This window comes from Stigmatopora nigra, unplaced genomic scaffold, assembly GCF_051989575.1.
Source record: "Stigmatopora nigra isolate UIUO_SnigA unplaced genomic scaffold, RoL_Snig_1.1 HiC_scaffold_26, whole genome shotgun sequence".
Lineage (NCBI taxonomy): Eukaryota > Metazoa > Chordata > Actinopteri > Syngnathiformes > Syngnathidae > Stigmatopora > Stigmatopora nigra.
Genome location: NW_027551605.1, coordinates 246,603 through 263,332, shown reverse-complemented (window position 1 = coordinate 263,332; position 16,730 = coordinate 246,603). Strand labels below are relative to the sequence as shown.

At 40.3% G+C, this 16,730-nt stretch overlaps 1 protein-coding gene across 1 annotated transcript in view; it reads left to right on the top strand.

Annotated features, from left to right (window-relative positions):
* syne1a (spectrin repeat containing, nuclear envelope 1a) overlaps positions 1-16,730 on the top strand; it is a 98,642-nt gene that overhangs the window by 15,540 nt on the left and 66,372 nt on the right. The window contains exons 3-18 of the mRNA XM_077711512.1: positions 1,460-1,555; positions 1,993-2,076; positions 3,342-3,362; positions 3,589-3,681; positions 4,048-4,229; positions 4,629-4,825; positions 5,183-5,304; positions 5,465-5,521; positions 6,190-6,297; positions 14,644-14,781; positions 14,853-15,011; positions 15,087-15,199; positions 15,265-15,433; positions 15,510-15,606; positions 16,073-16,278; positions 16,527-16,691. Coding sequence (XP_077567638.1) covers positions 1,460-1,555; positions 1,993-2,076; positions 3,342-3,362; positions 3,589-3,681; positions 4,048-4,229; positions 4,629-4,825; positions 5,183-5,304; positions 5,465-5,521; positions 6,190-6,297; positions 14,644-14,781; positions 14,853-15,011; positions 15,087-15,199; positions 15,265-15,433; positions 15,510-15,606; positions 16,073-16,278; positions 16,527-16,691 — 2,007 coding nt within the window. The remainder of the gene's footprint in view (positions 1-1,459; positions 1,556-1,992; positions 2,077-3,341; positions 3,363-3,588; positions 3,682-4,047; positions 4,230-4,628; positions 4,826-5,182; positions 5,305-5,464; positions 5,522-6,189; positions 6,298-14,643; positions 14,782-14,852; positions 15,012-15,086; positions 15,200-15,264; positions 15,434-15,509; positions 15,607-16,072; positions 16,279-16,526; positions 16,692-16,730) is intronic.

Below are 16,730 nucleotides of genomic sequence, written 5' to 3'. Positions count from 1 at the left end.
ATGGACTGTAATATGTAGTAGTGGATCATGTTTCAATAATTTTATCTCCCCAAAAAGTTAGAAATCCATTTTTTTTCAGTTTTTGGAAGAATTCGACTAGAAGACATTAACATTTCCAGCCCCTCCACACACAATCAATTATGACAGCAGACACTCACATGTAATTAGTTCATTAAAGACCGTTGATTCATTTTTCTTCTTCTTCATAGCTCATGTAGCTCTCCAATCGAAATGGATATTACTATTTTATTTTTGTCATTATCCCCAAATACCCTCATTAACCAATAGGATCATCAAGCACAAAAAGGTAAATTTAACTTCAATTAGCCTATGAGGCTGATTTAACCCTTTCTGGAGGAGTTGTAGATGGGTTTTGTGAGGGTATGTGTGTGTGTGTCTGTGTGTATCTTTATCACCAAAGCCGTGAAATGACATTAGAAGAAAAGCCTCAAATGTTTTGGACTAATTAATTCTTCAACACGTGTGAGGTTTTGAGTCGTTTTTTTTTCTCGTTTTCGCTCCCTGTCCTCTCTCATCTGTCTCGCCGCCACTCTGTTCTGCTCAATTATCCCCCACATTCACATCCAGTTGATGGCTACACACACTCAAACACTACAATTCTAGGCACACACTCCTTTTCCACTCTGCTAATCTCACTGTGAATGGCTGCTGAGTTTAAAGTACGGCCCCAGCATGTGACTGTACTTTAAGAGAAATCCTTGATGTGGCGTCTACCAAAAACAGAGATATGTGGATTTTCAATCCACATCCCTCCCCAGTTTGAGAGGTTAGCAAGAGAGTCAATGAGAAGGGGATCCGTTTTGACATCATCAGCATATTTTAAGGATTTCAAGACCCCACTCAGAGCCTGCTGAGCCCCTCACTGACTCCACTTATCACACTCAAAGGCTACATTGGTCAGGAGGGGAGGGGGGGGGGGATGCTTTTGCGCCTAGTACATTTGGATTTTCTGTTGAAATTAATGTCTTCTAATGTAGTATTTAGACTTTTGCCACTCGGAAAGGGTATTAGTGTTATGAAATGCCTTTGTTCAGAGTTTTATGTAGCTTGTAAAAGCCTTTAGGAGCTGAAATTGGGCTTCTGGTTAGGAAGGATTTTTCTCTGAAAATTGGAGGATATTTAAAAGAAAAATGGTATTATAAAAATATCACAATAGGTTTTTACAGTGTAAAGTAAAATATACAACTTCACAGACATAAATTGTGGAATATTTAACTAAGTACATATTTTTCTGTAGTTTTTGTATATTTATTAAGGTCATTGTAGGAAAAAAACTATATCAGCTCAACAGTCAGCACGCTAGAGTGCCACAAAAATGGCGCTTTGTTTTTTTTTGGCAGTAAAACTTATTTTAGTATAGAATCCTGTGTATTAAACTAATTTGAATAGTTTTTTTACATTCTATTTATTGACTCTACATTTTTATTTGTCTTGACAGCATATTCCACCGCTGGTTGTGACCGATCTCTTTGAGGATATCAAAGATGGTGTGAAACTCCTGGCCCTTCTGGAGGTTCTTTCCGGACAAAAACTGGTGAAGCTCACTCATTATATTAGTTGCCTTAATCTTAATGAAATGCATGTGAATATGGCGGCTTTTCAGCTTCCACATGGAAATTTGCATTGATCGACGCTTATTAGGATGTTTGAATTAATAGAAAAAGGCAGATTCACAAGGGCAGATAAGTGTTTGGCGGACACACACACACACGTCAAGACAAAGACAAATAGCTTTTGGTACTTATTTATGTCAATATTGCCTCAGGTCCTAGTGATCCGTGTTTTATTGATTTAAGCCAAGTCACCACCGATTGGACGGGAACCGATTGGAAAACCTTCACTATTTGCTCTTTTCATCAAGATATTTTACCATAACTGGAAAATGTGTTCTTTCCAACAAGCACTTTTTCATCCATTTGTAGTTATTGTTATTTTCTTGTTGTGTATTGTATTTTGTTTTCTTCCCTGTAGCCATGTGAGCAAGGCAGGAAGCTGAAAAGGATCCACTGGGTCGCCAACATAGGCACTGCTCTCAACTTCCTCCAGGGCAGAAAGGTAGGAGAAAAAGCTCCTTCTTTTCATCTTTGGGGTTCTTGTCTTTGTCTTTTTCCTCCCTTTCTGCCCCCTCTTGGGTACTAATTCGTGAAAATAATCTTGACCTTTAACTTCTCCCATCATTTATCTTTGTATCTCCACCTGCTGAAATCATCAGTCGATTCATTCCACTACGATTCATCTTACTTTGAGAAGAAAAGAGAAAAAAAAGTAGGGAATCCTCAACCGTTTTTCATCCAACGCGGCAATCCACTTGCGCACAATTATATTGACTAATATTTGCAAAGCGCTTAAATCAACTGCCCCTTCAGTCAGATTAGTCACACACTTTCCGAGGAATCCCCCCCTCTCTAAAAAGAAAATAAAGCCAAGAGGCGGTGTCTGTGAGGACATTGATTTCCCCTCTTTCCTCCGAGTGTGACAGGGTTAAACCATAAATCCTATGGCAGTAATCTGCAAACTGGAGATGAGGCGTCAGCAGGCTTCCTTTTCCGATGCGCCACATATATCCGTGCGTAAATCCCAAGTTTCAAATTAAATGTAAACACACACGGCGTGTAAATCCGACTGTATTTACATTCAGTCTTAGTAAATGCTTCATGCGTCTTTTTCATGCACTCGCATCAGCGCCTGTTTTCTAAATCATTATACAGTAAAAATGCATGAAAAAAAATCTAATGGAAAGATATACAGACCTTTTTTGTTATTTCTTTTCTCAGCCAGGTGTGAGTTTCTTTTTAAAAATGAAATACTGTAAATACTAGTCTTTCTTTATAATTCATTACTAGTCTATTTGTTGCATTTACATACAAAAGGGTTTGTTTTGGGGGAAAATACTCATTAATATTAGGCATCTTTGAAAAAATGTATTATAAGTTTTAAAAGAGCTTAACTTTTGTCGTGATTTATGTATTTTTTCATTATACTGCAACCCCATCATGTCTTTCTTATCAGCCTCACCACAACAGCACCCCTTCCAGCACACAAAATTGCCCTGGCCTGACCCCCGACTTTATAGCTTCCATGTTAACCCACTTAAAGTGCCACTTATTACCAAACGTTCACCCATTGGTCTGCTCTGCGTGGGGATATTGAAAATATATCATGCCAGATCACTACAAACATCATCCTCCCAGGGGACTGAAATAGTTTCCGATAACGCCTGGTCTGCCATCACTTGCTCAACATGGTGTCCATCTTCCATCAAACAAATCTCCAGGGCCACTAACTTCTCTCTCATTTCTCTTTGTGTACGTGCCTTCTAGTCTGCCTACAGGGGATCGCCGGTCAGTACCTATTCTCCCTATTTACACTCTTTGTGCCCTTGTTCAGACAGTGGGGTCAAGCATACATATGTATGGTGTTTTTCAATATTTAAAGGGCCAACACAGATGAGAAAAAACATTGTACTGTCATAAAAACAAGCCATTTTTGACCCTCTGGTTCATATATAAAAGCATGACTGCACCGTTAATAAGCCATTGTAATGCAATATTGCTTATTTTATGATAGATTAAGCTGGTGAACATCAACTCCACCGATATTGTCGATGGTCGGCCATCCATCGTATTGGGCTTAGTCTGGACAATCATCCTCTATTTTCAGGTAATACTATTCTATATGCTTATTCCATGTGCGAAATCCCCCGAAAATGTGCTTGTAGACAGTAAATAAGTACTTTTAAAAAGAAATGGAATCCAAGTAAGCGCTCTGTATATTTTTTACGAGGCAGCAAAAATGCAAATGGAGCTGAAGGATTGAAGGTTCGAGCTGGGAAATCAATTTTTGTGCATCCACGGTCGGTGGAGGCGAGCAGTTGCTACCTTCGGCATTTTTTTTAACCTGCACGCGTTAACCAGAATCAACTCATTCTCTTCATAGTCCAAGGATAATAAAATAGAGCAAATACAGAAAAAATGCTGACCGGAATGTGATTTTTTTATATATTTCTTTTCCATCGACTGTCTCCAGATCGAAGAGCTCACCTGCAGTCTTCCGGCCATCCAAGCGCCGTTGGGCAGCTCCTCCTCTCTGAACGGCTCCACCAGCAGCATTGAGACTGCCAGCCCACCTGTCAAGAAGAAGCCTCAGACGCCCGTGCAGGGTTCCGCTAGAAAGGCCCTCCTCAGATGGGTCCAACAGACAGCCACTAAGTATGTCCTCCCCAAAAACTAGACTTCACTAATAGTAATTGTCCATTTTGTTATGGCTTATCAACACACTGTCATAAGACATGTAATGTGAGTTTTTTAACTCAAAAACAACTGAAACAAGGGCAACTTTGCCTCAAAAGTGACAGAATTCCACGAATGACACATAAGGATATTTGTCCAAAGCACTCATGCATATTTATGACAGTCTTTTGACAATGTTTTAATATTAAGTATTTCAGATCAAATTCAAGTCTATCAGCTTGAGTAGCTGTAAAGGCATGTTAATGAGATTCAATGGCGACCAATGACTTAACAAACGATTGTCACCATTGTTACGGAAACTGCCAATTTGACCATAATGACCACTTCTACTAACTGGCATCCCCTTTTTCCCCTCAGACGTCTTGGAATCGAAGTCAAAGACTTTGGTCCGAGCTGGCGGACCGGTTTAGCATTCCTCGGCATTATCCATGCCCTTCGACCCAATTTAGTCGACTTGGAGCGTTCCAGACGGAGATCCAACCGGCAAAATCTCCAAGAAGCTTTTTTGTTAGCAGAAACGCAGTTGGGCGTCTCTCAACTCCTTGACCCCGAGGGTGAGTTACATTTCCTTCCACCTGTCTTAGAGCTGTCAACTCTCTATTTAACTGATTATAGCCCCCTTGATCTGTAAAATCATTTAACTGGCCATCCCTAGATGAAACGCTAATGGATTTGTTCACCTGTCACGTTGTCATTGCATGCCTTTACGAATCAGTGACACTAGCAGTCACGCCGGCCAAACATCTGTGCTCTCGTGCCGTCTCTCTACAATAAACGCTGACAAATCAAGCCTGACATCAGACTAATTAAGGTCCATTAGGCCACGGCGTTCAGTTGAAAATAGTCCAATGAAGATTTGACTGTGGGAGAGGCGAAGGTTGATTTCACATCCTCTCCTTATCATTTGTTAGACGTGGATGTGGACAAACCCGATGAGAAATCCATCATGACATACGTGGCTCAGTTTTTGAAGCATCATCCCGACAGAGAGCACGGCGCCTCGGAAGGACGGGCGGCGGAAGGCCAAGGGGAGGTGAGCAGCTGTCGTGGGTTTTTTTTTTTGGCATATGTTGGCTATGCTCGGGTGCTGTCAGTTTGCTTTTTATTTTTGCATGGCATTTTGGCACATCTTTGTTGCTTTACGTGTCGCCGATGTGGTGACTGCCGCTTTTGTCCTGTTGCTTGTCGTGCAGGCGTCCGTCCCGCAGCACGGTTTCCTCGCTCCTCGCGAAATCGAGGAAATGTTGGAGGTAGGAGGCGCTTCAAGCTATCGTTTGTCTCCCTTAAATGATATCTCACCTGTTCTCATATCATCCAAAGCCTGCGGGATTTCCGTGATATAAGACGGGATGTCATATTACTATTCCTTGTTAATGTTACCTCTTTGGTCCCATTAGCATGACAATGAAAGCTGCAAAATGGCCAGCTTGTGTGAACTGCTTCAGCTTTTTTTTTGGCATATATTTTATTGGCAGTATCTTCTTTGGATGTGTTAAAAAAATAATGATGTTCATACTGGAATTAGCTTCATTTTTTATCTACATTTTAAGCTGTCATTAAGACTCAAATTTTAGGCCTCCCACTGACAGAAGTGATGAGAGTGAGAGTATTATCGCCATGGCGACTTGAAATCCAATGATATATTGGTAGGAAATCTGAGATAAAGTAGCCTGTTTAAGCCGGGTGATTCTGGCAGCTGAGACTGTTTTGACATTTTGCTTAACGCAGAAACACGCTTTTTAAAGAGCACCACTCTCACCCTCTTCACCCTTTTCCTACCCATCATCTCGTCAATCCATCCATTTTGCTGTACTTTTTACCCCCTTGTCTGCCTTTTTTTCCATACCTCCCTTTTTCCTCCATTTTCCACATCCATATTCCCACTCATCTTTCCCTCCTCGACATGGAACTCCCATAGAGAGAGCAGCGTAAGAGCCTGAGGGAGTTTAAAATGTGGCTGGACCAGCTGGAGAGTGACACGCTACATGCCCAGGAGATCCAGGGCAATCTCGCACTACAGTACCAGGTTAGAGTGTATGCTGTGTTCATGTGGTTTGGAGTGGGCATACCGACCACACACACACACACACTCAGTCACACACCCATTATTAGTTTAATCTGCAGTGGTAATACACAGAGGGGATCAGACGATGGGCCCGTCATATTTTTCAGTCTGTCTGGCTTAATAGAAAAGCCTCCGGATAAATTCTGTTTCCACCGCAATATGGGCTTTCCCCATTCACTGTATAAGAGTAAGCTATTTATATAATTTATTAACTCATTGGCTACTGTTGAGGAGAAAAATATGATGAATAGGAGATGAATTTTGGATTTGTTGTAACAAAAGAAAATATTTATGTAGTAGTGTGTCAGGTTCATTAATAATTACCTTCGTCCGTAATTATCAATAACTGCAGGAAGACATCTTATTCAATTATTGACATTTAATTAAATAGAAATGGATTCAACAGATAGCCTCCGGAGGGGAGCATTACAGCAAGTGTCACCTTACAACTTCCGAACGTCTCCTCGAATAGACGTTTTCGTCCCATTCTTATGGTCACAAGTTACAGAGTTGTTGATCATTCCATCACGTATGAGTAAAAACAACATCTGGGACTACAATAACAATCAAAGTATTTTACTAATAACAAAAACAGGGACTAGACCTAACAACATTTAGATTAGAGTAATTATACAACCTCCTTGACCTAAGAATCATATAATATAATCATAATCATATAATCGTTACATACAGAAAAACCCGAAGTGTACGGTTACATAACGATAACAATATTCTTGTTATTGTCCGAATAGCCCTGTCCTCGTCACCAAGGGCCCACCAAATCTCAAGGACCCAGATTGGGTGGATTGTTTGTATAACCATCCTGGAACAGGCTGTCTAGGTTAAAGATGACTTGGTGTGACCTCAAGACTTTTGAAAAACAGAAAGAGAATGATTTAACAAAGTAATGAATTAATACAAAGAAAAGAAAGAGATTGATTTAATAAAGAAATGAATTAATATAACAATTATAATAGTAAAACAGAATAAACCCAACATTCCCCCGTTTTTATAATATGTATGTTATTAGTCATTTCTTAGTAATCACTAAATGGTAATGTCGGGTGACTGTGATTTTTCCCGCCTACTCCTTACTCCCATGGCTGGTCTGAAAGAGAAAAAACATAATTATATTCGTCCAATTTGTCCTCGGATTTACCGTACTCCTGGACCTCACTGCTTTCCCCAAACCGTCCCATAAGATACAACTCATGTACTTTAGAATTTGTAGGGGCAATTTCAGTAGTTATAAGTCGGCTTAGCAAGGAGCGCAAACAGGGGATACTACATCACCCACACAATGTTAGGATAGCGGTAATTGTGCCTATAGTCCAAATCTTTAGATTTTCCAAAGGTCTTATCCCACCAATCTGACAATGCGGACGTATCTACTCCAGAGTGCTCTTGCATATTGCGGTTCAGTGTTTGCAGGCCAGTAATGGCCCTGGTGAGAGATCCACTGGGTGACGCGTTGTTCGGTATGAAGGTGCAACATTGTTTTCCAAACATTGCACACACGCCCCCTGTTTCAAGGATCATATCCACCGCTATGCGATTCTGGAACGCCATCAGACTGGTAGCTGCCAGTTGTTCCTTCATGGCCACAAATCCCTGTTCAGTATAATTTCCAAGTTTTGAACATTGTAATGTAAGTAATTTATTCTATCCACATTTTTGTTTGGGGTGATTAGAAGGAAGATAGACTCCCAACCTGCTGCGATCTGATTAGCCAGCTTATACTCATCTGGTACGCCCCGGGGGATGCCAATCGCATCAATGTATGTTGGATCTCCTTCCCTCCATGCCTCTCGACGATGTCGGGAGGGTCGACCCTTCACCTCCGAATTATGAGCCGCCAATTGTATCTCCTCCACTGTGGATGGAAAAACAGACACCGGTAAGAGCAGTGAGACCAAAGTACCTAGTCCTGCCGCGTTTCGGCAGGAGTCGTATAATTTATCTACCACCCCGCTACCATAGGCCAGAACGTGGTATCAGGGGTGTAGTTTGTTTTAGAACGCCGGTACACCACGTCTCATTTATCGCCCCCAGCTTCAGACCATGCCCTGTAAGGTTTAAGCAGGTAAAATGATTAAACAGTGGAAAAATTGACTTCCTATTTACCGCGTAACAGGATAAACACTGCTTCAATATTTTTTCTTGCCAAGTAGGACACGTTTTTTCATTTGTAAAAACACTTTTCCCCAAATGAATGGTGATTGAGGGAGTTGTTAGACCCCATCGTATTTTCCCTTGTCTGGTAGGTTATCCTAATCCTTTGTAAGATGGTTTAGTCTCAATTGAAACCATATGGAGACGTCAAACCCAATATAAAAGAGTTCCCTATAGTTTTATGGTATTGCTTGCTGAGCAATAATCTTTTCAATTAATATTGGTGTTTCCCGTATCTTATTAAGTCAGAAAGTTTATCTTACCCGTCCCCTCAATGTTTCAATTGAGACCACCCTTTTACCAAAGTAGCTCCACCTAGTGCTTGCCTTCTTTACACTCCATTAACAGCGCCCAATTATCCCCCGTTTGGGAAATCCCTGTTTCAGAAATAAATTTCACAGGTTAATATGTCAGTCCAAGCTTTCCAATCTTGACCAATTTCTGCAACAAGGCTTTTCCCAATCTTCAATTTTTTTTTTTTTTTTTTTGCTGTTAATGTACCACACATATTTCCCACCATCTCTTTTTGTATGGCAACCGGGACGTCGCCGGGTCCAAATATATATTTTCATTTTGGAAATTTGATTTAGTAGGTAATGTTAATTAAATGTAAATGTATATGTTTCTCGGTTTACCCTCCCGTAAGAAGGTGTATCCTCAATTGAAACGCCTCCGCCTTTTTCTCCAACTGGAGAAAACAACCCTACTGTGGAAAGGAATAGAATCACAATCATCATTAATCTCATTGCCCCAAAAGCAATAATTGTTTTCAACATGACTTTTTGTCTTTGTTTAGGGAGTTTTCCTCTTGAAACGTTTCAATTTAGACAACCTTCTTACTGTGGGAAAGGTGCATCCGTGTCCCCTTTCAGTAACAAGGACCCTCCCACTTTGCGTTGCTCCGATGTTTCTTCTTTTATGCTGCTTATCAGCATCCAGTCTTCAAGAATCACCGTCGCTTCGTCCGTTTCCTGTTGACAAGCAAAATCTCCCTCTGATAGTCTAAATTTGGTGTGTGCGTTTTTTTTTTTTCTCTGATAGATTCGCCTCATCATCCAATTGTCATTGTGTAGTGAATAATAACAATTTGTAAGGTCTACCAAACAGGTCTTCATATAAGGTCCGCCAATTGTGGATGGTAGACAACTATTATATTAACAAAATGGGAGCCATTATCACTATAAATAGTTTCTGGAATTCCATATCGTGGAATGATATCCATATGATCTAATAAAAATAAAATAAAATCTATATGTATTTTTTGAAATGGATATGTGGGTATGCATATAGATTTAAACCCTAAGCCTTGTAGTGCCGTTGTAGCAAGGCCACCTCCCCCTTGTCGAGACATAGGTCTTCCCTTGACTCAAGCCCAAATTATTTTCTTTATTGATCTTTTATTGATAGATTATGTCTCGGTGGTCTGCCAATCAAAAAACACAAAAAGACAAACTATCATTCACGCTCACACTCATAAACAGAAGAATTTAGTGTGTTCAACCAGTCTAGCATCCATAATTTCATTTTGTGGGAGTAAACTGGAGTACCCGGAGAAAATCCACAAATTCTCGAGGACGCCATGAATACCCCACATTCCGGAAGGTCTGGATCCACCCCGCATTCATTAGTAGATCCTTTAATATACACACCCCCACTCTAGCATTTTAACCGTTTGTAAAAAATTACCTTCAAGTTTCACACAAAGTTATATCCTTTTTAATGCTATCCGTTTACCTGTTTGTTCCCCGAATTGAGGTGGGAATAGTTTCACATCTAAAGTTTTTATTTTTTACAGCCGCCATGACCTAATGGCCCCCTATCATGTTTTTGGAAAATCCCAATTCCCTCTAATAGCATGCCAATCACCTTTTAATGCGGCCATCCAATTTTGTTTCTACTTGTTTCAGGTGATAAGATAATCTCCCCCATTTGTAAAACTAATTCATCCACGCCTATTTTATACAACATGACGCCTATGGCCTTTATTACGTCGCCTTGACTCCAAATTCTATGAACCAAGATAACACGCCTAATTTGTAAGCGAATTTCGCCCATCCCATTTTGTTCATAGACAACCCATCTACCTAAAGCGTCACTTGTTTCAAAACATGAAAGGCCCCACTAGAATTCGTGCATCCAGCGCCAAATAGAGCCTATTTACACATTTGTCTCAAACTTGTTTTAGATATGGGGTCCCCAATTTCCCAAAATTTCCCAGAATTTATGTACTACCACATCCTGTCAAAAACCCAAAACGACTAACATAACCTGTTTCTAAGCCAGATTCTGGAATTTGGAGAATTTCTCCTTTCCCTCCCTTATCTAAGCTTGTTATTGTCACTCGTTATCACTGTAACATTCAGGCGTATTAACCCCATCGTTGCTAAAGTTCTAACCAATTTGCATGCCCTTAAAGCCGTAAAAGCAACGTTATTTGGTTGTATCAATTGACCAATGCTTATCCAATCCGTAATATCCTTAAAGTCATCAATATGACCTGTGACAAAGCATATTTCCTCCTGCCAGGACAACAGACAATGTTCTTTCAAGTGCACTTTGAAAAACATTCCATGTTACTCCATTCTTAGGGAAAATATGCTCATCCTAAACCAATTATTTTATTTACAATTCACCTAATTATTTGGATGAATGCCATGAATTTTATCATGCCACTATTGCATTGTAAATTTCCCATCTGATGTCGTTAATCAGCCAAATAATTCAATACCTACTATACTTTGTAAATCACCTCATATGATGTTTACTTAAGACACGAGTCATTTCCCATAGCCTGTTACCAAAACAAAAATCTACAACAATTAAATGAGAGAAATCAACCTTTTGTTAGACAATTCCTAATTACAAACTTTAATGTTTTAAAAACCTTATCGTCACCAATATACCATAATTTTGTAAATTTTGTCATCCTGGCCTTTTATTCTTTTAAACAGCCAACCTCCTGGATTAAAGTATTTTGAATAATCAAAAAATTCTGAAATAGTATTAATATTATTTTATCCTCCAAAAGCTAGTTTCCTTTAACTAAGAGCCCTTTGAAATCCACAATTGCTCAAAAATGACTATTTTGGTCTATTTCCCAAATCCAAAGCTTTTTACCAAATCAACCTTTTACTGAACAGATTTTTCTATCCTCTTAATGCATTTCATTTTAAAACCCAAAATATCAATGCGAAAGCATTCGCATAACCTTGCATTTCTTGCAGCCCATGTATTGTTCTTATTCTGAAAAGTCCAAACAGAAAACGCAATTAGCCGTTAACTATGACCTCCACTCTTGCTGCGAAAACAGCATTGTTATCTTATGTTTACAAACCAGCTTTTTCCCTGTGCCCAAATACAACGCTTTTTAGAGAAGACAACCATTAAAACGTCAAATTAACCCCTCTTCCGATATTCAACTATATAACAATATTTTTCCAAGACCCCATATATCCAGAATATGTATGCTGCAAGCACAACAATATGGCAAAAACCCATTTTCTGCCCTCAAGTTTGCTTCAGCACCCCCAAGGCCAATTATTATTATTATAATGTCTTCACGGAAGGGATCACAAAATTTTAGTCGTTTACACGGTCCGAACGCTCCCGAAAGCCCAACACAGTTAAATCGTCTGCCCCGCGGCCCACATGTTTCACTCCCATCTAATCAGCAGCCGCTGCACCAGAAACGCTTCCCCCGCAGTTGACACATTTTTTGGCAAGTCTAGAGCATAATAAAAACACAGGTGACATTCCCTGCTAAACATTTAAATGATCATTTTGTATATATTCTTTTGTCTTTTTAAACACCATCTTCCCGCTAGCGGACGGGATCAAAAACCAAGCTGCAATAAGCCATCACATTGCTGTAAATTGACAGTACATATAGGTTATATTAACAAAGCACCACCAGCACTTGGAAATAACCATTCTAATTGTTGTTATACAAGCCCAAGCATCACAAAAAACCCAATTTAATTGTAATCACAAAACGTCATACCTGGATTAACCAAATCAAATACCAGTGTCCCCATTAATTTTCTAGCTCCCTTTATTTTCGTTAAACTTCCTCCGCGCCCGTCACCTATCTCGGTAAATATTTTCCCCGTCAGCCGAGGAGGCCCCGCTATTTTTTCCTTACCAAACAGTACTTTCCCGCCGCCACGGTCTTAAATATATCCCCGTTATCCGAGGGAGCCCCCACTATTTTCCCAAAATAGTATTTTTTTAACTTCTCCCCGGCCTTATTTCGCCATTAGTGTCTGTGGAACAAGCTGTTACACTTTTATCCACTCACATATTATTTATATATGTATATTACCTCCATTAGTGTCTGTGGAACAAGCTGTTACACTTTTATCCACTCACATATTATTTATATATGTATATTACCTCTATGCATTAGTGCATATATTATCCTGCATTTTATGCATTTTAAGCTGGCCAGCAAACCCATTTTTATTTATCCATAAATATAGCTGTGTAATAATTTTAAAGCGCTTTGTCTTTCCAATTTTTTCAAATCCTTACAAGTTAGACGTATTTTTTGGATCGTCATCCAAACCCGCCTTACAACACGTGTTTCCCATATTTTACTTTTTTGTAGTGAGTTCGTGTGCCTCACACAGTTAACTTTATTATATCTATTTTTATTATTATCACTCCTTCGACTGTATTTCCTAGGCTTATCTTAATTTTACTGCAGAAACCACACAAACAACATACAACGTATATTCGTGCCTACCCTTTAGACACAGGACACTCCCCGGCCCCAATATTGTACCTCTAGTACAATATATTCGTGCCTACCCCTGAGACACAGGACACTTTCCAGCAAAGTGCCCCACCGTACCTGCCATTGACTAGTATAAACACAGGGTTTTATCGCCGTCACCCAGGACGCGAAACCAGCCCAACAATGGGCCTCACATACAATGTCCCTTTAACGCATTTGTAAACACCTTCACAACATGCAGACATTAATGTGGACTTACCCGAGATCCATCAGATGTCTCCCTCCAGCAGGAAAAGTCTTCAACCGCCGAGAATCCAGGCGCCCCCGTCGAAAAACTCCGGCCCACCAAGGGTTTTGAAGACGCCGTGCGCACGGTCACTTACCAGATGTCGAACAGCAGCGCCTGGGTTCTCGCTCCGGTATATTGACCTCCATGGCTCAGAAGGACCAAAATGTCAGGTTCATTAATAATTACCTTCGTCCGTAATTATCAATAACTGCAGGAAGACATCTTATTCAATTATTGACATTTAATTAAATAGAAATGGATACTACAGATAGCCTCCGGAGGGGAGCATTACAGCAAGTGTCACCTTACAACTTCCGAACGTCTCCTCGAATAGACGTTTTCGTCCCATTCTTATGGTCACAAGTTACAGAGTTGTTGATCATTCCATCACGTATGAGTAAAAACAACATCTGGGACTACAATAACAATCAAAGTATTTTACTAATAACAAAAACAGGGACTAGACCTAACAACATTTAGATTAGAGTAATTATACAACCTCCTTGACCTAAGAATCATATAATATAATCATAATCATATAATCGTTACATACAGAAAAACCCGAAGTGTACGGTTACATAACGATAACAATATTCTTGTTATTGTCCGAATAGCCCTGTCCTCGTCACCAAGGGCCCACCAAATCTCAAGGACCCAGATTGGGTGGATTGTTTGTATAACCATCCTGGAACAGGCTGTCTAGGTTAAAGATGACTTGGTGTGACCTCAAGACTTTTGAAAAACAGAAAGAGAATGATTTAACAAAGTAATGAATTAATACAAAGAAAAGAAAGAGATTGATTTAATAAAGAAATGAATTAATATAACAATTATAATAGTAAAACAGAATAAACCCAACATAGTGTGCTGTTCCTTTGTGTTTTTGGTAGTAGTATTTTAAAGAAAATAGAAAATATCTGGAGATTTTGTGTGTTTTACATTTTGGGGGGTATTGTGAAGTATTTCTGGGTTATTTTCTTGTTTTTTGGGGGGTAAATTTGGGCTAATTTTTCTGTTGATTTCTGGGCAGTTTATGTTAATTGTTTTATCCTTCAATTCATTTTTAGATATAAAGCTCACTTTCAATAATTGTGTCCCTTTTATGTTGTAGTTATTTAAGAGTCTGCGCGTTCAACTGGAGATCCGTAGAAAACAAGCGGAGGATTCTCTTAAGTCGACACAGAAAGATGGAATGCTTACAGTGGATCAGGCTTTGGTCAAACAAGCTTGGGAAAAAGTCTCCAATAGGGTAAAGAGATCTCAACATGTGATATGTTTTTGTCAGGGGATTTTCTAAATGTTTGTCTTGTTGTATTTTAGCTTCTGGCTTGGCATCTGCTTCTGGATACATCCCTTCCTTCTCCTTTGGGTGGCTTGGGCGCCTGGTTGCACCACACAGAAGAAGCCCTGCGACAAGATGTGATGGAACAGCAAGCTCACGACGAAGCGACAATCGTTCAAGCCTTGGAACGACACAAGGTTGACCTCCATTGACAAACCCTGCTAAGAAATGGCTTTGCCAAGTTGTTTTAATCATGTTTATTGTCTCTTCAGGATGCATTGAAGACCCTCGAGGGTCACCAGAATGTCTTCCAGAGAATCCAAAAGGACAGAAGTATTGATGGCGTCCCTGTTCCACCAGAACAGTTACAAGACATGGCAGAAAGGTGAGCAAGACTTAAAAGTGCTTTTATTAATATTCAGGCTAAAAATGACTGTCTCTGGCCTGCAGGTTAGACTTTGTCTCCACGTCGTGCAGCATCCAACTGGCTAAACTGGAATTCCTAAAGCACAAACACCATATGGAGACCTTTCTCGCTGAGGCCGAGTCCAAACTCAAGTCTTGGATTGTAAAATATGGACGGCAAGAAAGTGTGGAACAGATGTTACGGGATTATGTCGTAAGTCCCCTGGATGGATGGTACAGCAAAAGCAAAAGTAAAACATTGGGATTCACCATTCTTTTGTTTCTGTCAGGTTTTTGTGGAAAAGCAGTATTTTGTGGAAAATTATAAAACCTCCTTCCAGTTCTTGAAAAGCGCCGCGGAGGTTTACATTAGCGCCGACAGCTCAGGTGAGGAAAGTCTGGCCTCACATTTTGTGGGCACTGCGGGGAGTGTTTTAATTATAATGCTTTGAAAGGAAAATTGCAGGGGCATTTTCTCCCCAGTGTTTAAGTCTTCAACCTTCACCTGGTGGGTGGTGGGTTTCTTTCAATGTGCTTTTTAATATGATTTCCATGCTATTCACCAAAACTACCAAAAGTCTGGAGGCGAAACAGCTAAATGAGCCCCACCAGTAGGGAATACGACCCCATTTGCTCCTTTCCCTGCATCGCTTCATTTCCCCGGGTCCCGGAGCACAAAAAGTCTGATTCCGCCGTTCCGTTTCGAGGCCTCGTGACAGCTGTAGGCGATACAAAAGCTGAAAAGTCAGAAAAAAGGAGGACACTTGTCGTAGACCCCACAAATGAGATGCAACCACCCGAGAACATGGATCCCTCATAATGACTTTGACTTGACTGTCTTTTCTCCCCCTAGCCGACGAGGGCGAGACGGGTGTCACCCGGCTGGTGCGGGACGTGTCGGCCCAGTGGAAGAGTCTCTCCATGGAGGTGCGCAGTGTAAGGAGCATGCTGGAGGAGGTGCTGTCCAACTGGGACCGCTACTCCTCCACGGTGGTCTCTTTCCAAGTCTGGTTGGAGGACGCAGAGGGAGCCTTGAGACAGCCGGAAAAGACAAAGCAGGTACAATTCAAGTTAAATCACTGACATAAACGGAGGGGATTTAATTGAGAAAATCACCCACATCCCCCATTTTGATTTAGTCAGCTAATTACCCCACTTTTCATTGTTTCTTTATTTAAATCCACACCATTGTCTCTTTTTTTTTGATGAGCAGTCATTTTTTCTGCTTCTTTCTCAAAGCGCTAAGCTTTTTAAGGGGGTTCTTCTAATCGCCTTTTCTTGTCTTTTCATCTGTCGCTCATTTCCAGGAATTCTTTCGGAATCTCAGCCACTGGATGGATCAGCACGCCGCCCTGAACGACGCGGGGAATTTTCTGATAGAGACGTGCGATGAAATTGTGTCGCTTGAGCTCAAGCAGCAGCTTCTTCTTCTGAATGGAAGATGGAGAGAGCTTTTTGTTAAAGTCAAACAGGTATCTAAATAATAGTTCAATTCATTGTTGATTTCATGA